Source organism: Sus scrofa, chromosome 16 (genome assembly GCF_000003025.6).
Source record: "Sus scrofa isolate TJ Tabasco breed Duroc chromosome 16, Sscrofa11.1, whole genome shotgun sequence".
Taxonomy (NCBI): Eukaryota; Metazoa; Chordata; class Mammalia; order Artiodactyla; family Suidae; genus Sus; species Sus scrofa.
The window spans coordinates 50,438,938-50,463,030 of record NC_010458.4 but is presented as its reverse complement, the minus strand read 5'-3'; the positions used below and the strand labels follow the sequence as shown (position 1 = coordinate 50,463,030).

At 36.9% G+C, this 24,093-nt stretch overlaps 1 protein-coding gene across 5 annotated transcripts in view; it reads left to right on the top strand.

The window, feature by feature from the left end:
- Positions 1–24,093, top strand: part of CPEB4 (cytoplasmic polyadenylation element binding protein 4) — a 68,742-nt gene that overhangs the window by 36,056 nt on the left and 8,593 nt on the right. The window contains exons 3-8 of one of the 5 annotated variants that reach the window (XM_003134043.5): positions 4,688–4,738; positions 14,587–14,610; positions 16,333–16,506; positions 21,248–21,337; positions 21,958–22,076; positions 23,704–23,818. In XM_003134043.5, the coding sequence (XP_003134091.2) occupies positions 4,688–4,738; positions 14,587–14,610; positions 16,333–16,506; positions 21,248–21,337; positions 21,958–22,076; positions 23,704–23,818 (573 nt within the window). Of the gene's footprint in view, positions 1–4,687; positions 4,739–14,500; positions 14,513–14,586; positions 14,611–16,332; positions 16,507–21,247; positions 21,338–21,957; positions 22,077–23,703; positions 23,819–24,093 lie in introns of all 5 variants that reach the window. The other 4 variants (XM_005657622.3, XM_005657623.3, XM_003359814.4 and 1 more) reach the window with 4 other exon arrangements.

The following is a 24,093-nucleotide window of genomic DNA, read 5'->3' as shown; positions in this document are numbered from 1 at the left end:
TTCTAGTCTTTTCTCCTTTCATCTCATTAATTCAGTTACTTTTAGTTAGTATCTTAAAAAAATATGATAGTACACACCGTTCTTTTGAGCACCTCCTCCCCCCAGTAATTCTTAGTCATTCTAGTTGGTAAATATTGGTCCTTTCCAACTCACAAATGCCTAGCATAGAATTGCCTAGTTGGAGTCTGAATCTCTTCTAGGCTGTAGAATTTGGTAGTGTAGTTCCCCAGAGTCACACTGTGTCAGTTGCCTATATTTGGCTAGGTTGAGTCATGTCACCAAATATAGTCTATGCCTTCTGCATGATGTATGTCAGGCTTCTGGCTCCAAATGCCACAGCTGGCCTCCAGAGACTACTGTGTTGCCTGTCATAGTGTCCCTTGAGGTTAGGACTGCTGATCAGGCAGTATTTCTTTGCATTTATAATACAATCAATACAAAGTTCCTTCAAGGACTGAATTTTATCCACTAAATACATTCACTTGCCTAAAATCCTAATGCCTTCCTTCTCCCTTAAGGAATTCAATTCTAAATGTGCTAAAACCTGGGCTATGTTTATAGGTAGATGAATCATCAAAAACCCAATCAAAGTTCCCGTTGTGGCTCAGTGGGTTAAGGACCCAGTGCTGACTCTCTGAGGATGAGTATTCAATCCCTGGCCTTGCTCATTAGGTTAAGGATCTGGCATTGCCACAAGCCGCAGCATAGGTCGCAGATGTGGTTCAGATCAGGTGTTGCTGGGGCTGTGCCATAGGCCTCAGCAGCAACTCCAGTTCAGCCCCTGACCTGAGAACTTCCATATGCCACAGGTGCAGCTGTAAAAAGAAAAAAAAGAAAGAAAAAAATGAAACAAACCACAAACACTGGATTATATTCTTTTATATCACTGATTGTTTTTAATTAAAAATTTTTAATTGCATAAAGAATTCTTAAAACCAGTTTTTAAGTGGTTCAGGGGAAAATAATTTCTTTTCAAAGGGACTATTTTGTCGTTTATTTTTCCACTAAAGGCAGTGTTGGTGGGATGATATGAGCCAAATAGAAGTCTTTCCTATTTAAAAAGGTAAAACAAAACAAAACTTTTTTTCAAAATCTGGAGAAGGAACACATGTATATCACTGATTTTTATTTTACTTCAGTTTATTGATTTGTGAAATGCTGGTGTTTTAAGTTCAGTAAATGAACTCATCAATTGCTAACCTGGTACCCAAACAGATAACTCCAGATACCTAGCTTAAACAAACAAACAAACAGAAACACCTCTAGTTCCTAAAGAGGGCTATTACTTAAAAGAGATAAGACAATTAGCCAGTAGCTGAAATGATTACCTAAGAAGGTTGACTGTTGCAACATAGAAATAAAATTTGGTGAGTGATCTGAAAGGGGGGTTTCCTTTTTGGTTTGAAAGGTGCCTTGGAAAGAGGTAAATCTGAAAAACAAAGATTGTAAAATATCTTCCCTCAGAAACAAAGAAAGGGAACCAGTGTCTCAGAGAGGGGGAGGGCATTGTCAGTAACCTAGCCATGAAATACAAAATGCAAAAAGGCTGGTGAAAATTGGTATCCATAGAGGAAAGAAGATACTAGAGCAAAAATGAAAGGGCTGCCAGGAGAATGTGAAAGGCTTGTAGAAGACTTTAAAGTCCCATGGCACTTGAATGGGAGCTTTAAGAGAATTTCCAGAAAGGAGGCGATATGTGTTATCTATAATAGAAGTCGTGAATGGATGAGTCTCGATATTTTAATTATAGAAAGAATTTATAGGATAGGGCCAGGAGGGTAGGGAAGCATTATGAAAGGTCTTTTTAAAAGGTGTTTGTTTGTTTTTTTTTTAAATGATACTGCTAATATTTTATTTTATTTTTATTTTATTTTATTTTTTTTGGTCTTTTTGTCTTTTTTTTTGTTGTTGTTGTTGTTTTTGCTATTTCTTGGGCCACTCCCGCGGCATATGGAGGTTCCCAGGCTAGGGGTTGAATTGGAGCTGTAGCCACCGGCCTATGCCAGAGGCACAGCAACGCAGGATCCGAGCTGCGTCTGCAACCTACACCACAGCTCATGGCAACGCCGGATCGTTAACCCACTGAGCAAGGGCAGGGACCGAACCCGCAACCTCATGGTTCCTAGTCGGATTCGTTAACCACTGCGCCACGACGAGAACTCCTGCTAATATTTTAAATGAAGTAGAAAGCATTACTGATTGTTTAATAAAATATTACAGATATATTTGCTACTCAGAGGTCAGAAGTGATCCCAGCCTGACAGGACTCATAAGAACAGGTCAAAAAATAAAAACAAGTATCACTTTCAGAGTTAAACTATGAATTTTGCCAGTGATTCTTCAGCCCCTGTTGTCTTAACTGAAGGGTAGAATTACTGTATTTAGAATCTAAAGAGTAGAAAAAGTCTCAAAGGTTACCTTCCTTAGGAGTGCGGGTAGCATCTCTTTAGGAAGTGTGTGTTGAGGCAGTCTCTCAGAACTGAGTTAAGGGATTTTCGTGCCTTAACTTAAGTTGAAATATTCTTATCTGTCTTTTTAAAAGCTACCTCCAAAGGTGACTTTCTGATCAGGTGGAACTCGATTTGTTAAACTGTGCCAGCTATTTTGGGAATTTGTCTTTTGGAGTTTCATTGCTAATTATCTTTCCTTGGTATTAAATAAGAGGCATTATATAGTTCATATCGAACAGCCATGGTTTCCGTGGGAATGTTAGTGTTAAAAAAAATTAGACTATCTTAGAAATAATAAAACATTTTCATAACTTCAGTTAACACTGTTAAATATTTTTTTCTCTGTGTTGATGTGTGTCATCTTTGAAAAAATGTTTTGTGATTAATAAGAATGTATGAGCGATGGCTGTTAGTTTGTGGACTAGAGGGTTTTACAGCTATAAAATTAATGCAAATGTTCCATTACAGAGAGTCAGCTGCTACTTAAGTGATTCAGAAACAGTACTCCCTCTCTCCCTCCCAGGTTTTTAACAGTTAAAGTCATGCTCTTGTTCCAGCATCTCAAGTCTGTGCTTCTATACTTGTGACAGGTCATGTGATCTGAGCTTGTAGTTAAAGCAGTTCAGCTGGAATTCACTGGATTTGGATACTTGGCTGTGTACATTAGCATTAAATAACTAAGCCAATTTTTAGGAAGAAACCGAAATATCAAATTAATTTTTACCCCCACCTTGCCTACCTTCATCCCTATCTCTCCTCCCTAAATAGTAACAAGCTGAATTTTAAGTGGAGCATTTAACAATGTAATTTTAAAAATCCTTGTTGGTTTTAAGTTGTAGAAAAATTAAGTTCAGATTTTGTTTCACATTATACTCTAAGGTTTGCATGTGGATTAATTAAAGCTGTTCACAACAGAGAACAGTTTTTTTCATGGCACAAGTTGATTTCTGTGGAGAAAAGTAGTCTTTTGAGAGATCGAAGGATAGTTGTGGCCGAAAGTTCCTTTCTGATGAATTATAAATGTGTGGCCGGTAGATTGATAGGACCAAATATTAGCTCTGGTTCCCATAGTGTCCACTGGAACTAGGTAGATTCTTCCTGGCACCTTGAAAGGCTTGCCCCAGCCTCCAGACATAGGAGAATCTCTGCCTTTTCACTGGAGATTCTGTTATGGTTTGGGGGATCAGAGTTTAGACTGCCATTTCCTAATAGAACGTTTGTAATTCTGAGTCAGTTTTAAATTCTCACACTACTGCTGATTTATAGAGTGCTGGACTGTGGTGGATAATCAACAGTCCAGTTCCCCTATCCATTCCTTCTATGAACAAGATTTGTTGAGGATTCCTCCCCATTCTTATGAAGGGCATGAGGAATATGGAGGCATAAAAATGTTGTCAAAATGATTTTTACAACTTAGAGCATAGAACGAGCTACATGGTATGTGGTCTTAGATGCCTTAACTTACATGTAGAAACTCTTCCCAAACAGAAATGCATCTCCTCCCTTTATAGCTGCCAATTTGGAAGATGTCACATCCTCCAAAAATTTTAGGTTTTCACAAACCCTTTTCTCATGAGTATCTTGGGCGCCCATTACATTATATTTTGAAACACTTCAAAATTTGGAAGAAATTAACCAAATTAATTGAATGCTACTGTTCCCTGGACATTGTACTACAAACTTTGATATTTTCTTCATGTGTAAGTACAATGAAATGTGTTTCTTTACCTCCTACTTAATCCCTAAAATGTGAAATTAAACCCATTACCTTGTCTGTACGTACAGACATAAGACTATCACGTTTATTTCAAATCATAAAAAATATTACTGCTATTTATATACTTTTAAAAAGCAATGAAAAACTACACAGGAAAGAAAAAGTGCACGTTTATGAGGAAAAAACATGCAGATTGCTATTATGAGTTGTTGTTAGAACATAATGGTATAAAGAAAATTACTTTGGAGTGGGGATTTGGAAATTAGAATAACAGAATACTTAACTATAAGGGATATTTTATTTTCCCACTTTCAACCCTTTCCTTTTTGAATGTTTGTGAAGGTGCTATTTGATATGTCCTCTGACTCATTGTGATCATTATTATTAGCACAGCAAAGTTTTATTCCCATAATACAGCTTTTTAAATACCTATTAAGTGATTAAGTCAGCTTTGTTGTTGAATACGTTTAAACCATCTATGAAAAAAGTAAATTTAGTAACGGCCTTCTTTTACCCTCAGGTCGTCTAAACTATTCATATCCAGGATCCGATAGCTCTCTGCTTATTAATGGTAAGTGGTAATTGATTCACAGAACTGAAACAAGGTAGTACTAGGTAGAATACAGTAGTTATGCTTCAAGAAGTGGGGAGATGACATTAGTTTGCTCTGTAATGATAGCTGCAATTTGCTATTAATCTATCAGCTATTTTATGAATAATTATTATTCCTCCAAGTTACGGCAGGAACTTTTTTTAAACTTTGAGAGCCAACTGACTTGCTGTCTTGAAATTGGTGAGAATGAGAATAACTCCATAATGACACATAAAGAATGGCTTAATCTAACATTAGCCTCTGTAGAGTGACCTTTGAAATGTCAACATGAAAACCATTTCCATGTAGTTGGAAAAATGTTACAGGAGAAAGGGAAGGTAATCAGAGATCTAAAATCAGAACAAAGCAGCCTAAGACCACTGGGCTTGATATTGCAAAGGACAAGGTCATTCACTGTTTGCTGTCTAATGAGAATAAGAAAAATGAAGTTTTATTAACCTTTAGAGTACCTTCAGTGAATTCTCCTTGCTTTTTCTAAATATTACCACTGTGCTGCTGAGTTCTTTTATTGTTGGTATTCTAAAGCAGACTAAATTTCACAGGGAAGGAGGGACCGTCTACTCATAGAAGGAATTAAAGAATTTTAAAAGTGTCTTTTTTTGTGGTACTATAGTTTGAAATAATTGGGTAGAATGAAGAAATCTTATTTACTTCTTTTCTTTTACTGCTAAGTATGGATTTCAAATGCATGTCCATAATGGCTTCTATTTGCCAAAACTCATTCTTAAGTCCCACCACTTCTAAGTATTCTTGACTAAATAACTGTATTCTCCTCTTTCCCAAAACAAAACAAGACCAAAAATCCTACTTCCTGTCTATGATATATTATGAATGGGAAATTAAAAATTACTTTTATGACTGGTTTTCTCTTTGGTTAGTGTTTAAAATCAGTGTTCTGTAGGATTGTTGAGCCAGTGAGAGTGTTGGGTGCATTAAATTCTCTAGAGACTGTACAGTTTGTAAAAAAAACCTCATTTGTTCATCAGTCTTTGGTCTTTTCATGATATAGCTGCCAGAAATAATGCCAAAATATAACATTGCAGCATAAATGTGTGTAGGCCGAAAACCAAACACAGTGGTGACAGTGGCATCAGGATAAGGGGGTGTTTAATGTAAGGGTTGCCATTGTGGCATTATTTTATCTTTTCCTGTGGAACAAGTTCCAGAGTCAGGTGCTGGAGATTGCAGTGAACCAAGCTTTGAGATACTATTGTGTGATCTTAGGCAAAGTGAGCAACTCTTCTTTGTCCCAGTTTCTTCATGAAGTCACTAAATTAGATCAGTTGCCCCTGGGGTTCATCTTTGTTGAGATGAGAAAAAGAAACTCTCTAGTGAGTTTTCCTTAAAGCCAAACTCAATTTTTTTTTTAAGAGTCTATTATTACGAGATTGTCTTTCCGTTTAATCCCCCCTGTTAATGTCCTTTTTTTTAAGAATAGATGATTTTTTAATGACACTTATTTAGCAAAGAAAAAATGAAGGTAACTTTCTCCCCTAAATATTTGTGTTTTGAAGTTTTACTGGTCCATAGACTCTAGAAGGAGACTAGATGGTTTTTACTGCTGTACCCATGGAAATGTTATTATAAAAGTATTCTGACTGAGGTCAACACTGTCTCAAACTGAAAGATAGGAAGATAAAGAACAAAGAGATGTCAAAAAGGGGAAACTTGCTAGCTCCTCAAGCAAGACCCAGAGTAGGGGGTTATGGCTGCCATGGTCTTAAATCTAGTATTCAGCTTTGCAGGATCTCAAAACTTGATTTTCGTCAGATTTGATCAAGTGTTAGTTCTTAATAACCAGCCAACTAGGACCAGATGCCAATTTATTCATTTATGATGAATAGTACAACTTCTAGGTAGACGAGATGCTGCAGTTTCCTGATAGAGCTATTCTCTCTCTGATTGCAAAGTCCAAATTATAGAAAATCGCTTAAAAATCTTGAAATGAAAGCACGGTGTAGGTAGAGGGATGTTAAGACAATTCTTTAGTCACCTTAATTTAGGCTTAGACGTTGCCTATTTTCTTCAAATTTATGAAACATCTTCTATGGTGGATTGCTTCTGTAGATAAACTGATCTCATTCATATATTGATTCTTAGTAGCTTTGTTCTCACTGTAGCTCAGGGCCCCATATTGCAAATCTAGTCTAATTCATTAATTGTGTTTAATGAAGATAAACTCAAAAATCACAATTACCCATCTCATAGGATTGTGGTGAAGATCAAATGCATGTAAAATCATTTAGCATAGCCCCTGTCATATAGTCAAGTTAAAATAATTAGAATGTCATTTGTGGAGGATTAGGAATATATGTGCTAAAGATTTATGTGGAAAAAACACAAAACAAGGGATTATGATGAATTGCAAAAATTGCGATTGAACATTCTTTCATGTCTCTTATTAAGATAGAAAACAGGAAACTTTATTTACTTTTAAATGAAGTCCCTTTGCATCTTACATCCATTCATCCTTTTCTTAAAACTGAAAGTAAAAGCCTAATATATTGTGTTGCTTTATATTCATTATTCAATTTTAAAACTTTAAGGGCTTTAAAACCCTTAAAGGAGCTTTCCAGGAGCTTTCTTTCCTGTTCATTATCAATAGTCTATTCAAGCTTGTAAAAACCTTCAGAAAGGTGATTAATTAGCTACCCTATTTTGCTTCAACTATAATTTTCAGAGCTTTTTCTTCCAAGCCTCTGTTGAATTGAAAACCATTTTGTTTTGTTTGAATAAAAATATAAAAGAGCCGTTTCCTCTCTTTCTCGCGTGCACATTTGAATTTGATATGATTTTTATTGTATAACCTGTTTTGAAATTTTCAAGCAATTTCAGAGCTTTCTGGAAAGAAGTGGGAATTTAAAATCCTAAATAAACAAAAAGAAGAAAGATTCAAAGTAGTTTCTCTAGCTTCAACAGTCTATAATATTGGAATTTGTATTTTATAAATATAAAAAGGGCTTATTTATCCAATGGATCAGACTGCTTTCTTTCTTCCCCTTGTGTGTGCTCAGTCGTCAGTTTTCATACTATGCAGTTATATTCATGTTCCACTCATGACTTTTAAAAGGCCTTGCCAGTATAATTCAATAAGTAACAATTGCTTATTCTAGGAAATTGTTGCTTTGTTATTAGTTGTAGAGATGTTTTGAGGGGCATTCTTGGGGAAAATCCTTGGATTTTAAAGGTTTTAAAAAAACAAACTTTCGGGAGTTCCCGTCGTGGCGCAGTGGTTAACGAATCCGACTAGGAACCATGAGGTTGCGGGTTCGGTCCCTGCCCTTGCTCAGTGGGTTAACGATCCGGCGTACGCAGCTCGGATCCCGTGTTGCTGTGGCTCTGGCGTAGGCTGGTGGCTACAGCTCCGATTCGACCCCTAGCCTGGGAACCTCCATATGCCGCGGGAGCGGCCCAAGAAATAGCAACAACAACAACAAAAAGACAAAAAAACAAACAAACAAAAAAAAAAAAACTTTCTAGCTACCTTAGGATACTGTATTAGCTTGCTAGGACTGCCATAACAAGTACCATCGACTGTGGCTTAAACAGAAATTTATTTCCAGTCTTGGAGGCTGAAATTCTGAGATCAAGGGTGTCAGCAGGGTCGATTCCTTCTGAGGCCTCTCTCCTTGGCTTATAGATAGCTGTCTTTTCCCCTCTGTGCATGTCTGTGTTCTAATCTCTTATAAGGACACAGTCATATTGGATCCAGGCCAACTCCAGTGACCTCGTTTAACTGTAATCACCTCTTTAAAGACCTTATTTCAAATAGTCACATTCTGAGGTTCTAGGGGTCAGGACTTCAGCTTATGAATTTTGCGGAAGGAACACTATTCGTCCCATAACAGTTACCTTTTCCTAGTTAATTTTATGTAGTAGGACTATAGTTAGAATATCTAGTTTATGCTTATGAAAAGCAAGCCTGCAACGCACTCCGTTTCTCAGCTAAGTCAGAAAGGAATGCTGAACATAGGCCAGGCTTTACCTCATATTCCTCTGGTGTGTCTTGGTTTAGCTCTGAAACAAACATCAGATTAAATGATTAACTTTCCTTTTACCTGACTTGAAGCTTTGTTTTGCCCCAAAAAACTAACATTCAGCCACCACCTCTGTATAAAAAGTGCTTGTGCACGGTATTTTGTGCATGGTATTTTTTTCCCCAACCTCTCATTTCACTGCTTTAGCCCTTAGGATTAGCTGCTTCAAAAATAAACCTTGTGACAGGGAATGTTACATAACCGTAAAATATATTATGTTTTAACAGATGCATGTATGTATGTCCTATCCTGTACGGATGTCTTTCACTTAGAGGCATCAGCTAAAATATTTGCTGTCCCAGAAGAGGAGATTAGTAAGAGATCTTTTAAAGGGTAGCAGGGAGCAACATCTCTTAATTATAGTTCTTTGTAAAGAAAGAGAGAAGATTGTTTGCTTAAGGCGGGGTGGGGACAGATATCTATGAAAAGGAGGGTATAATTTACCCAAGAGAAATGTAGATTATAGTTTCTTACTGAAAATGTATGTAATATGGTTCTAGTTACTACAGTAAGGAACGAGTTGAAAGATCCCTTCATGAAAAAGATAATATGCAGACATACTGTAAGTGGTAAAGTGCTCTACAGTCATTAGCTTTGGAATAGTAATGAAAAGCTGAAAGTAACTGTTGAAGACCAACCTAAGAATATACATATGAGTTCACTCTTGAGGAAGGGAGAAAATTATTATTTACTGAGCCTATGGCTGTCTAACCATCATACATACATGTAGTATCTTTTGTTTTGTTTTGTTTTGTTTGCTTTTTCGGGAAGGGGAGTTGGGCGCACCTAAGGCATATGGGGGTTCCCAGGCCAGGGGCTGAATTGAAGCTGTAGCCTCTGGCCTACGCCACGGCCACAGCAATGCCAGATCCGAGCCCCCTCGTCTTTGACCTATAACCACAGCTCATGGCAACGCTGGATCAAACCCTCTGAGAGGGGTCAGGGATCAAACCTGCGTCCTCATGGTTACTAGTCAGATTCGTTTTCCACTGAGCCACGACCAGAACTCCATACATGTAGTATCTTTTGTTATTCTCTCTTCATTTCTCTATTTTTATAAATAAGAAATGGGGGCTAGAGATATACAGAAATTAGAGTTAAATTCATTTTCTACCCTTCTGTAAGGTAGCTCTCATATATTTGTTATATCTTACCAACATTCTTTATATCTTACCAACAAGCTAGTATAAACACAATGTGACATGAAGAATTCTGCTAAGCATACATCTAAAATAATTCCGTGACAATGACCCCATTAATAAATTAGGAGGTGATTTATAAAATCATTTAAAATGATTCTTTGCATCTTCGTTGAATTGTATATCTTGGTCTTTGTGATGATTGTCTGCTGTTTGGTTATACCACCTTTATTCTTTTGCTGACAGTTTAATTCCTTTTAGCTTCCAGCCTTTGATTCATGTCTTTTTAACTGACTTACTAACTTACTAATTTGACTGTGTATTTTGGGGAGTCCTACTGGAAAAATCAGTTATTAGATAACATCTTTTAGTTTGAACCCTCACCCCTCTCCCCTTTTTCAAGTAGTGTTGCTATCTGCCTTTTCCACATGGAGGCAATGAGATGGAGAGCCTGAGGTAGCATGAGCAGGATCAGTCTTTCATTGCCCACTAAAAGCTAGGCACAATTTATTCCTCGTGGCCTAAATCCTGTTCTTTACAGAATTGATTAAAGGCCCTCATGTAGGAAAGGTTGCTTTTCTTTCATGTATCATTTGTTTATTTTTAATATATAAATACCAAGAAGAAAAGGGTCCGTGAACAAATAAAGGAATATTGTGCACACAATAGTAATAAATATAAATAGTACCAAAAAAATAAATAAAACAAGCAGTGGGATCATTCTTTTTTCCCCAATCCCAGTTCCTGCCCCCAAAGATTCTTATTTTGTTTCTAGAACAAATATTCATGTATATTCCCACATAGTTATTTGTATTTTCTTTATTTTTTAATTCACTCAATAAGAACCATACAGTACACAGTTAGGTACCTCATGCAAACTACATTTTAGAGAGCTTTAGTAACAGCACATGAATATGTGCCATATTTTTTAAAGGCTGTGATTTTTCTTAGAAATATATCATGATTATGGATACTTTGTTTCTTTTGTGACTAACAAATGTTACAACAAATGAGAAAAGGATACTTTTAAGAGATATGTAATAGTTTCATTTTAATAATGAAATGTATATATTACATATATATAAATATAATATATATTGAAAAAGATCTATCTTTCTGTACCTTCTTCGCAAGTCTAGCACCCCAAACATGGGATGTTTTACCAGCAGGAACTGGATCAGAATATAGGGCATTTGTAAGCAATCTGGTAAAGACATTTTGGAAATAAAGTATTTATCAATCCATCAGTAACATGCCTCCAGAAGTTAGAAAAATTTATAGCCATACTGTTTCTAGCCCATTAAGAACATTCTTGAATCATTTTAGTAGTGAACATTAAATATTGAACACTTTATAAATTAAAACTAAATAATGAATATAAAAGATAAACATATAAATAGTATTCATTTCAACTCTGATGGCAACTAGAAGATTTTTATTTGGTAGTAACATGCATTTTTTTAAGAACTTTTAACAGTGTATACTCTTTGGTAATTAAAGGAAAATTCTGAGTAGAGTTTATTTTGGCTGACTTAGCCAGAAGTTTTCCAAAACGTAGATTTCTTTAAACATATCTTAAATGATTTTTTTTTTACTTGCCACTTCCTCAGGTGTTTGAAAAATATCAAATAGTATGCAGTGCTTGATAATCATGAGATTGGAAACCTGTCTGACATTTTACTCAGGAAAGTGGTGAAGGTCTGTGTTATAAGTATTTTGGCATAATATGTTTATACCAAGTGTAATTGGAAATAGATGAGAGAAAGGTGCTTAGTACCTCTTTCATACATAGATGAAGTGGCACTACTTAACATTCTGTTAATAGCCGAGTTCTGGTTACATAAGTGTGTTCACATTATGGAAAATTCATTGAACTGTACACTTATGATTTCTGTACTTTCCTGTGTGTATGTTATACGTCAAAATCTACGTAAGGAGTTCCCATTGTGGCGCAGTGGAAATGAATCCAACTAGGAAACGTAAGGTTTCGGGTTCAATCCCTGGCCTCGTCCAGTGGGTTAAGGATCTGGCGTTGCCGTGAGCTGTGGTGTAGGTGGTGTGTTGGCATTGCTGTGGCTCTGGCGAAGGCCAGCAGCTGTAGCTCCAATTAGACCCCTGGCCTGGGAACCTCCACATGCCATGAGTACGGCCCTAAAAGACAAAAAAACAAAAACAAACAAACAAAAAACACTACATAAAATAGTGTATAGCATTAATAGCATTATAATAAGTGGAAATCAAAAATTTAAACATTCTCATTTTCTGTGCTCCAGAATGTCATTGTTATTTTGGGGTACTGATTTATATAATTTTCCTATTTGATTTGGCAGTTTTTGTAGTTATAAGCATTATACTCATAACATATTTTCCATAAATATGGGACACTATTTCTAAATAGTTTTTAGAATTTCATCTCAGAATTTAATCATGAATTCTTTTATATCAACCAACTTAATTTTGTGGTGCAGAATTGAAGTTTGAAAGTACATATTTGGAGACTTTGAGAGCACTGGATTTTTGCTTTTGATCCGTAGCCTTTGCTGTTCTTGAAACTGTAGATATTTTTGAAATAGTAGAAGCTATGAGAGTTTTAATTTGTAGCTCTTGAAAGCCTACTCTTTTCAAATATCTCTTTTCTCAGAAATCCAAGTAGCAGCCATCTACTTTTTAAGATTGACAGAACCAAGATTTTCAAATCATTCATTTCCCCAAACTCGCTTATCTTTAAAGCAGTTGTGTGAATAGAATGTTCTTAAACAAGCCTCTACTTTTGTGATATCTCTGTCTTTCTAACCTCTGTCAGGTTCACTAAGTGAGAAAATACCTCTACCACACCCCAAATTTAAGAACCATTAAAGTGAAAACCTAAATGCTGAGGGAGATTTTATGTGGTTTTAATCCCTTTGCCCAAGTACTTTGGTGAAATTCAATGTCTAGTAATGATAGAAATCTATTTTGATATGAGACAATTTCATTTTGGAAAATATGCACATAGTACTTGTAGTTATACTTACAACTCAGTTATAACTGAGTTATACGTACTTAGCATTTATCTAGAGGGCTAAGAATTAAAACCCTGGCCATGGACTTGGAGAAAAGACTTGTGGCTGCCTGATGGAAGGCGGGGGGAGTGGGAGGGATCGGGAGCTTGGGCGTATCAGACACAACTTAGAATAGATTTACAAGGAGATCCTGCTGAGTAGCATTGAGAACTTTGTCTAGATATTCATGTTGCAACAGAACAAAGGGTGAGGAAAAAAATGTAATTGTAATGTATACATGTAAGGATAACTTGATCCCCTTTCTGTACAGTGGGGAAATGAAATAAATAAATAAATAAATAAATAAATAAATAAATAAATAAATAAAACAAACAAACAAACAAACAAACAAACCCTGGCCAGTTTACATAATGATGTCTTAAAAGGTGCTGTAATTTCTAACCTGAAAACCTATCCCAGCTTCCTGTTTAAACTTCATCTCCAGCCAAGATCTCACTTGTTCCATATGCTTTGATTCTGGACACCTCTCCCTGAGCATTACAGCACCTCTATTTGCGGCATTGCCACGTCTGCAACGCCCTTTCTCTGTTTTTCCTTCAAGGTCCATCTGAAAGCCACACCTCTCTGACTATTTAATCTTCCTCCGCTGCTCCCATTGCACCTAACAGTTAACATGTCTAGTGCTGTAAGAGTTATTTACATTATCATTATTTGCTTAGGTGGCCTTTTGGCCTTTAAGTACCATGCAGTCAAGGCCATGTGCTGTTTATCTATAGTACCTAGCAAGACCAGGCATTCAGGAAATGTTTTTGGAATAGAATTAGGGTATTTGGACAAATTGCACTTGTAAGTTCCAGTTTGTTTGAAGGAGGAAATTTTCTCAAAAGTTTCCTGACTTGAAGTTTATACTGCCATCTTCTGAGTATTCAAGTATATACCTATAATAATTACCTAAGATTATATAATGTTATATTATGTTATATCATATTATTATATTATTTTTCTTCTTTTCTTGGTTGCAACTTACTTGGTGATAATATGCTAAACTTTTTACTTTTCAACATTTGGAACATGGTGGAGGATTTGATTAGGGACAAGAAACCGACTAAAAGGAAGTTTATAAATTGCCTAAAGTTTTCATTTGTTATGATTTTCTTTATTAGGGAATAATTGAGAAGTAGTATAACATTGCTGTTTTATTCTGTAGTGAAAAAGTAAATATTAAAATATCTACTGAATGGCTGGTTAGCAGGAAATTCTGGAAAAAATTAAGATCAATATGGTAGGCATTGGTTTAGATAAGGTTATAGACTCCCTTAGTTTCATTATAGTTTTGACCCTGAGTGACAGTTACAGCAGAAAGCATCCCTTAAAACATGTAAGGTTCAACACACTTTTACAGTGTCATTGAAGAACTTAAAAAAAAAAAAAAAAAAAAAAAGAATGCATTAATTTGACCTCTCACCATGCAGATTCTTTATTTTTTGATATATTTACCAGGAAATGAGGAATAAAGCCTTTTTTTTTTTTTTTTTTTTTCAGTTTCTAAAGCTGGTAGGTGAAATCGCAGTTGATTCTTTTGACAATGTTTGAAAGGTTTTTTTTTTTTTTTCTCATTTGACATGCAGCAAGGACATATGGGCGAAGGAGAGGTAACATTATTGTTTCTAACTTTTGAATGTGTCAGTTATATTTGGAGAGGACCCAAGTTTGTGCAGTTTCTAACTCTTGTGGGAAAACTGGGAGGGGGACTGAAACATAGCTTTGATCAACACATTCTCTGGTATTATAGTTAATATTATAGACATTCTAATTTGAAGGAGTCACAATGGTAGGATTTGGATTTGAACTGAAATAATTTTAATCTCAACTTTATATCTGAAGATTTCTTTCCCTTTTTTCCTTTCTGAAAAGAATTTCTTAGAACAAAATTGAGAATCTTTAAAAGAGAAAATATAGTATGACTAGTCTCAATACCTGATTATGTTGGAGGTTCAATTATACTTGAATACCTTATGTCTACTTTTTAAATTTATTTATTTATTTGTTCGTAAGTCTGCATAATATTACATTTGGTTTAAAATGTGATTAACTATATAAACAAGCAATCCTAAAAATTTCAAACATTGGCAGGGGGAAGAGGGAGGAAACTCTAGACATTTTAGAGAATTTCGAACAATCATTTCCTTGAGGTGTCTGAATAAACTTTATTTTTGCCTCCTGTACTAGTTTTGTCTTTACAACAAAGTAAGTTTGTTAAGTAACTTAACTTTAAAATGTAAGTAACTTAAAATCCAGAAATAACCTCCAATTTTATAGTCATTTTTTAATCTTCATTATATAACTCACTTGAGCTGTGCTTTTATAGGGTAAATTCATAGCAAATATAGTATGTGTTTAATAATGAAAGTTGAAAGGAATACAAGTGTGATGACAAAAGGACATGGGAATGTTTCAGTGAAGGAAGAGCATCTTAAGGTACATTTCTGTGAGATCCATTAACAAATTCCTTATGTAGTACCTGGAAGTGAATTGGCAGCCTGAAAAGTGACAAAACAGTGCTTGAGAGATTCTACAGTTATTTGTAGCTCTCTGTTGATGGTTTATAAGTTTGAATTTTGCTGGCAGGTAAATGTGAGAAGAGTATTAACCACATTAGCACTGCTTGTCTTTTTGCTGATAGGACTGTCTAACAGCAATAATAATGATTTGTTTTCAGAATTAGATACCACCTATTCCAGCTAGTAATTACTTAGCTAAAAGAAAATGTATCTTTAGCATGCCTAAAAATCTTAAATTCTGTTAAGACTAGCCAATGAAGTTGGATAACAGCATTAAATGGGTTTTGATGATATCCCATTAGTTAAGGTAAACTAAAATGAGTGCTCACTTTAAAAATCAACTTGTTCCATTTAGGGACATTCTTAGAGGAAATTGGGCAGGCTGTATTACATGATGTTTTAAATAAACTTAAGTGATCTAGCGTCTGATGGTCCAGTTTAATACTTCGTGTGCATGTCTAGGTTGCCAGTGGCCATGGGGCCCTGCCAAGGCGGTGCAGTCTGCTGCCAACTGCTTTCAAAAGAATGCTCCCTCCTACTGTACTTCCATTTCACCTCGCTGAATTTTCTGAATCCCAGTGGGGTGGCTGAGCAGCACTTGGTTTAACTGTGTACTTTCTCCCTGACTCAATTGGGACTTTAAGGGGATAGAAATTCTGGAGCATATCTAAGTGATTTATTGTTCAATAAGAAAAGTAAAAGCAGCAGGTTTATTGGATCTGCCATTTTCTTTGTTTCTTGTGTAAGATAATCAAAGGCAAGGAACATTTTCTGTTAGCTTTTTTTTTTTTTTTTTCCTGCTTTCTGTTCCAGGTCAGTCTTCACTGTTTCCAATGGAAGATGGATTCTTGGATGATGGCCGTGGGGATCAGCCTCTTCATAGTGGCCTGGGTTCACCCCACTGCTTCACTCACCAGAATGGAGAAAGAGTGGAACGATATTCTCGCAAGGTGTTCGTGGGCGGATTACCTCCTGACATCGATGAAGGTATATTTAGAAAGACCTGTATATAGCACGGTGCCCAGACTGACACATAGTAGGTAGCACCTAAGTAATGGTTACTGTTAGCAGAATAGCAGTCCTTTCTGGCTCCAGGTCTTCAGCTTTGATTGCATTGTTCTCTTGTCCTATTTTTCATAACACAGCATGTAAGATTAGCTCACAGAAGGAAAGGGAGCAGGACTTTGGGAACCAGCTGAAGGAAGTGATTGGACTAGATGAAAAAGAATAAACGTCCTTGGGGAAAGTTCTCAAGGATTCTGTCGTGGGCAAACACAGAGCCTAACTGCATTTTTGTCCATGTGTCCTGCCTTGGCCAAATTCAAGTATGCATTTTCCTATTTCCTAGCTTTTATGAGTGCTCTGTAAATGTATAGTTAATTGTTTAAAGATTAAAACCTTAGATTAAACATGAACTTTTGAAAAATATAGCCTAGAGTTGTAGGGAATCTTGAAAGTTATATCATTTTGTGAGTATTTTTGCACTTGTCAAGTATTTACATGCTTTCTGAATGCCATGCACTATTCTTAGGCTTGATCACAGCAGTAAACAAGATTGAAAGCCCCTGCTTGTGTAGAGTTTACATTCTGGTGGGAGAAGGAAGATAAAAATACATGTAAACATGCAAGAAAATATTAGAGAATAAGTACTGAAAAGAAAACATGTCAGCGTGATATAGCAGAATCTCAGAAGGGAGACTTCTGAGATTAGGTGGTTAAGGAAATCCTTTTTGAGGACATGGTATTTGCCTTTTGAGTTGAGACCTGAATAAGGAGCCAGTCATGCAAAAAGATGTGAGTTCTAGTTGTCCAGAAGCATTTTATTCATCTGTGGTTCTAAGTGACCCTGATAAAAATCAAAGTAAGCAGATCATATAGCAACCATATATCCCTTGTTTCTTTCTTTCTTTTTTTTTTTTTTCTAATCTCTTTTGTCTTGGTTTTCTGAATGGAAATGGAAAGAAATGCTGTGGAGGATAGAAGAGTTTTCTATTAAAATCAATAAGGTCTAATAATAAGGTTTGATAACTTCCCACTTAGATTGAGATTACACATACTGAGACACTATATTTTCCTTCAGCTGATCAATCTTTTGGAAAGTTGAGACAAAAATGGTTTCAAATAGCCAAAGATCGAAATAAACATGGGTTTTAGGGGTTTTGTTTTTTTGTATTTGTCCATGATAAAATATCCTGGAGAAAGCTGTGTTGAAATTTCAGGCCAGATTGACTCAATCTCCATCCTGTCTTCAGAAGGCATAGCTTCTGTTCAAAGTATTCATCCTGGGCTGAACATCTGGTCACAATGTCGTCCACTCTAGTAAGCTCTTGGAGGTGGCTGTCTCTTTTCTCTAGCTGGAATCCTCACTTTCCTTAGTATTATGAATTCTAGGTTTTATGACCCTTTGGAGGTCAGATCTTTAACACTCCTGAACCCCAGATGGACTTTGACGAGTAAATTGTATGCTTATATACAAAAAGGGAAGAATGAATTTTATCTGACTTTGCTTGAGATAAATTCCTTCCCTGGCCTGGATAGTCTCTTATCTTTTCAGAAAATTACTGGGCAATCTTAAATGTATTATCCTAAAATTCTTAGAGGCACAGGTAAATTTGACCAATTTGGCAAAGGAGGTGGCTTAAACTGAGCAAAATGAATGGAAATAGTGTTTAGTCATCTCTCTTTATCCTTAAGACCAAGCATGTTAATAAGTCAGCAGCAATTTAGGTGGGCAGACCTTTCTACTAAACTGTGAAATATGTATTCCTGAAGGATTTTGTTCTGCAGAATCGTGCACTAAGAATTACAGAGTCTATGGGGAAAGTGGGGTTAGAGGCAGATCACTTAGAGCCTAATGAATTTTGTACCAGAAGCACTAACAAAAAAGAGTGTTAGTACCTTGGAAATAACTTGGACAGTTCAGGCAAGTAGCTCAGCATGTTAGAGGCTGCCTCAAGTAATATTGAAAATGCACAAAACCAAGAGTGGAAATTCTGGCTGGCTACCGTGGAGGCAACCCAGATGGAAGTGGCCCTTTGAGCAGCTGAGAAGTGCAAACACTCAGGAGATAAGAGCCCAGCAAGGCGGGAACACACCTCTCTGACAGGAGAAGCTCGGTTGCTGTGCTCATTTTTAATTTTCTTGTAATAGAACTGAGGGGGCTCCTGCCTACAAGTCATACAAGGTGGGGGCTTTTTCCTTTCCTGCTGAAGGTCGTGATTCTCCCACTATACTAGTTCACCTCACCTAGAAAAAAATCATTTGTGGAGTTCCCGTCATGGCTCAGCGGTTAGCAAACCCAGTTGGCATCCATGAGGTTTCGGGTTCAATCCCTGGCCTCACTCAGCGGGTTAAGGATTCAGCATTGTCGTGAGCTGTGGTGTAGGTTGCAGACAAGGCTCGGATCCAGTGTTGCTGTGGCTCTGGTGTAGGCCGGCGGCGGCTACAGTTCCGATTGGACCTCTAGCCTGAGAACCTCCATATGCCGCGGCTGTGGCCCTAAAAGAAAACACCAAAAAAAAAAATCATTTGTGCACCAATATAATGTTCAAGTTACACTGACATCATTTCCCTGTTTGCTAATCTCACACCAGCTACATGTATCATAGAAACAGGTATCATAGCAGAACAGACTGCTGTTTTACAATCTGGAGGATATGAGAACGGTTCTACCAAACTAGAAATTGAACATATTTCTCATCTCTCTTTGCTGTTCCTCTGTCCTGTCCTATTCCCAAGTCTTATGTACACATGCTTACCTACTCTTTCCAGAACTTCCCTGGAAATTTATTTTCCTATTGTCTACTCATTGGCTGTCCCAATATGTAATACAGCATAACTAGTATCATTTCTATTAATAGTAAAATATGATCGGGTCATCCCTATCTCACATGCCCTTTCTTTTCCTTCCTCAAAAGGCTCAGAGATATTGGTGTCTGAGGAAGTGGGTTGGTATGGGGGAAGAGGGTGCCAAGGGAGGGTGTATGGAAAGGACCTGCGCAAAGGCCTCGGCAGCATTTACATGGTGTCCAATAAAACAAGGCAGCAAAGGCTCGGGTGCAGAGGTGGAAGGTAGAGGAGACTGCCAGGGCAGCTAGCTGAAAGATGGGTTACCCTGAGCAAGAAAGCAGTCCTATTGAGGATAATGGGAGCTCGGTTTCTCACAGTGAGATTGGAATTGACAAGCATGGGAAGGGGGAAGGCTAGAACAAAACATGAGATGTTGCATGGACTTGCAGGTATCAATATGAACTCATTTTTATAAAGATACACACAGATATACATGTGTGTATACTTAAACACAGAAATATATATGTATATATATATAATAAATGTGTGTCTGTGTATATTCATGTTTCCTAGCTTTGTCCTCAGAGAAAACTTAGAAATAATAAATACCCACTAGCAATGAGTATAGGAAATACTCAAATCTTAGTTTCTAAATATCTTTTGTCACTGAACAGATCCGGGACTTCTTAGGGCAGGGAAGGACTAATTCTAGGGCTAAGGCAGAGAAAGAACAAGATGGAAGCCTGGAGTATCTCCTTGGGTCAGAAAATATGGAAGCACTTGAAGAATGATAGGAGGATAGGAACCCCTGCTAGGCAAGTCGGGGACAATGTAGGGGACAAATTGAGAGAATCAGATTACAACCCATTGAATAAAATATGTCCTTACTGATACAAATAAACTCATGACTAAATAAGTGAAAAAGGGAAAACTCTTCTTTACTGTATAATACTAACTAGTAAATGTAGAAGGATTGATAGAACTAGATAATCAGCATTTGGCAGTTATCATTGTGGTAGTTGATATAGGCGGGAGTCTTCAGTGGACACCAAGACTAATGAGGGAACAGCATATTGATGGGTAACACAATATTCCCCCACAAAATATTAATCAAATTCAAAGGGGAAAATGCTTTCATTTTTGATGGAGAAGACAGGCAGATATCAACGGGACTAGCAGATCAAGATTAACATATCCAGTGAAAGGACAAGATGACATAGTGGTCTTCCTGTTTAGAACGCATAGGTCATGAGGAAACAGTGCAGACCCAGGATGGGAGCCAACCTACTGAATGAATGACCTATATATTTTAAGGCTTCCCAGTATGTAAAAGACAGGGAAGAATGAGGAACTCTTTAAACTAGCTATTGTAAAAAGACTGATGCCTAGGGATATGACATCTAAATGTAGCATTGGTTCTAGATAGGACTGTGGGTCAGAAAAGAAAAAAGAGATATTATTGTGATAGTTTAAAATTTGAATGGAGTCTGTGAATTGGGTAAGAATGTGGTATCAGTGATGATTTCCTGATTGGAAGGAGGTTGTATGGTGGTAAATAAGGGAGTGACCTTGCTTTGAGCAGGTACCAACAGTTGTATTTTGGGGTTATAGAGCATCATGTTAAAAAAAGGTAATAGGTTGGTAGGTAGATAGATAAAATAGACAGACCAACAGACATACAGGCAGATAGGCAGATAGATAGATAGATAGATAGATAGGTAGGTAGGTGGATTTGTGAATGCATACATATAGAAGGAGAAAAAGGAAGAGGGGAAGATAAATGTGCAAAATGTGAATAATGGTGAATCTGAAATGAGATACAGGAGTTCTTGGCGTACTGTTCTTATAAATAGTAGATTTGAAACTGTCTTTCTAAACAATTTCCCAAAAATGATCATAAAAATATTTAAATCTACTTTTTTGGTTTGTTGTTCATTAGATGAGATCACAGCTAGTTTTCGACGCTTTGGCCCTTTGATTGTGGATTGGCCGCATAAAGCAGAGAGCAAATCCTATTTTCCTCCTAAAGGTAATTCTCAAGACTCAATATACATGTATAGTTTATCCTTTTATTCTTTTCATAAATGTTTACCTTCACGATACAATCTTTCATTGTTAAACTTGCATTTTCCCAAATGTGTCTTTAAAATTTCTACTTAATATGCTTTCAGTTCAAATTTAATTTTACTCTAAAAGAGGCTTCAGAATAATACCAGATTGGAAGTTCCCTCTGTGGCTCAGTGGTTAACGAACCCGACTAGCATCCATGAGGATGCGGGTTTGATCCCTGACCTCATTCAGTGGGTTAAGGCTCTGGTGTTGCCGGGAGCTGTGGTGCAGGTCGAAGATGCAGATTAGATCTCGGGTGGCTGTGGCTGTGGCTGAGGGGTAGGCCGGACAGCTACAGCCCCCCGATTGGATGCCTAGCCTAGAACCTGCACATGCCGCAGGAGCGGCCCTAAAAAGACAAAAAATAAATAAGTAAAGAAGTAACTGCACTTGATGTTATCAGACTTCTGGGTGAGGTTAAGTTTTAGTTTAGTTGTTTGTTCCTTTTCCTTTTCCCTCCCTTAGTTGTATACTTCCTTTTCCTTGAAGAATTACCAAGAAAAAAAGAAAACTATGTCTTTAAAAAAATTTTTTTACTAGGCTATGCATTTCTGCTATTTCAAGATGAAAGCTCTGTTCAGGCTCTCATCGATGCATGTATTGAAGAAGATGGAAAACTCTACCTGTGTGTATCAAGTCCTACCATCAAAGACAAGCCAGTAAGTGGAGTCTAGCATGAAAATAGCTTCTTGTTTTTACCTCTTACTCATTAGCTCTGAAAAACCCATAGACATCCTGATGTATCTGTGAATTGACATGGTTGTAAGTAGAATCAAAATGAAAAAGTTTTGTTGCTGTCAAGTTCCTAACATTGACATTCTGTATATTTGTGCACATTATTTTGGCATTGACTTTTTGGTTAATTAAAAGTTAGAAAATCTTTCTATTAAAAGACTTCAGCTGGTAATGCATTTGATAAGTAGCTGAGTTTCCTCTGAATAATAGAACTCAAAGCACAAATATATCTACCTGTCTTTCTCCTTCCTCTCTTTGATCAAGATTTTGCCCAGGATTTCCCATTGTGGCTCAGCAGGTTAAAGACCTGACATTGTCTCTAGGAGGAGTGGGTTTGATCCCTGGCCTCACTCAGTAGGTTCAGGATCTGGCATTGCCATAAGCTACAGCATAGGTTCCAGATGCGACTTGGATCTGGTGTTGCTGTGGCATAGGTCTCAGCTGCAGCCCCAATTTGATCCCTAGCCCAGAAACTTCCATATACCGCAAGTACGGCCTTAAAAAAAAAATTGTTTTTACCCAAGGCTATCCTTAACTTTTTGCATGTGGTACTCTCACAAGTCACATGAATGATGTATATACATAAAGGTACGTTGTGTATTGTTTCTTTTGAAAAAGTTTTTGTTACAAAATTTAGCCTTAAGGAGTGGTAGCAACTAGCTTGTTTTGACACATCTGGCTAATAATAGTTTATCCCTCAGCCAGCACCCAGTGATGGAGTATAGCGCAGGATGGAGGTGTCAGTGGGCTCAGCTCTAGCAGTAACTTGTGGAGCTCTTCTTGGTGTCTTGGGGTTGTCCCAGAGTTCCTGTGTGGCCTAGACCCTCTCTGCTTGACATGTTTGTTCCCTGCCAGTCCCCATAGGTATTTAAATTGGGGGCCTTCTGGCCTTAGGACTTGGTTGGTGTGCATGTTGGGAATACCCCACTATGAACCCCTTAGACTTTGGTGCAAGCATTTTTAACGATTGATGATGCAAACAGTTAAATTGAGGTGCATGATTCTTGGTTGAGGTAATGGACACACTAAAGTGTTTTATCATAAAACATTTACTGTAAATATCATCAATATTTTTATTTTGAAATGCTTTTTGAAGCAATGCAACAGATTTGCTAGTATCAGAAGTAGTTTGCATTTCCTGGACATGGGGTCGAGCACACAATCCTAGTTTACTTAGCACTGTATACTAATCAACATCAAATCCCATGCCAAATTTAAATTACATAGATCCTGGGTGATTGGGTAGTATAGAGGCCCAAATAAGCTGAGATAGTTAATCAACTTACAGATAATTAAGGCCATGTTAAGTGATTTGACTTATAATAAGCAATTCAATTGAACTGTCCACCTTGGTTTAGTTTACTCTTAAAAAGGAAATGAAGGGTTGGGATATGCTCCTTTTAGGTCTTTTCTACTTTTACAGTTTTATTGATTTGTAATGATATGGATTATTGCTTTTAAAAGTAAAATGCTATGCAATAATTTTAAACTTCTTTCCCCCATAAATTATCTGTATCAAGAATGAGACATTTTGGTTTGCACACTCCCTAGGTCCAGATTCGACCTTGGAATCTCAGTGACAGTGACTTTGTGATGGATGGTTCACAGCCTCTTGACCCACGAAAAACTATATTTGTTGGTGGTGTTCCTCGACCGTTGCGAGCTGGTATGACCAAACAAAGAAACCAAAAAACAAACAAAAAAAAACATCCTTTAGCATAAGAAACATCTTATACACATTTTCCAGGATAAATTCTCCATAAGCATTTGCGTTTATGTCTAAGAGTGAGAGTTCTAGAATCAGTGTCTGGCTTTGAATTCATGTGTTCAGCTAAAAAAAAATTAAAAAATAAAAAGTTACTCAAAAGCCAGGTAACCTTAGACAAATTAATTTCTCTAAATCTCAGTCTCCTCATCTGTCCAATAGATGGATAAGTATGT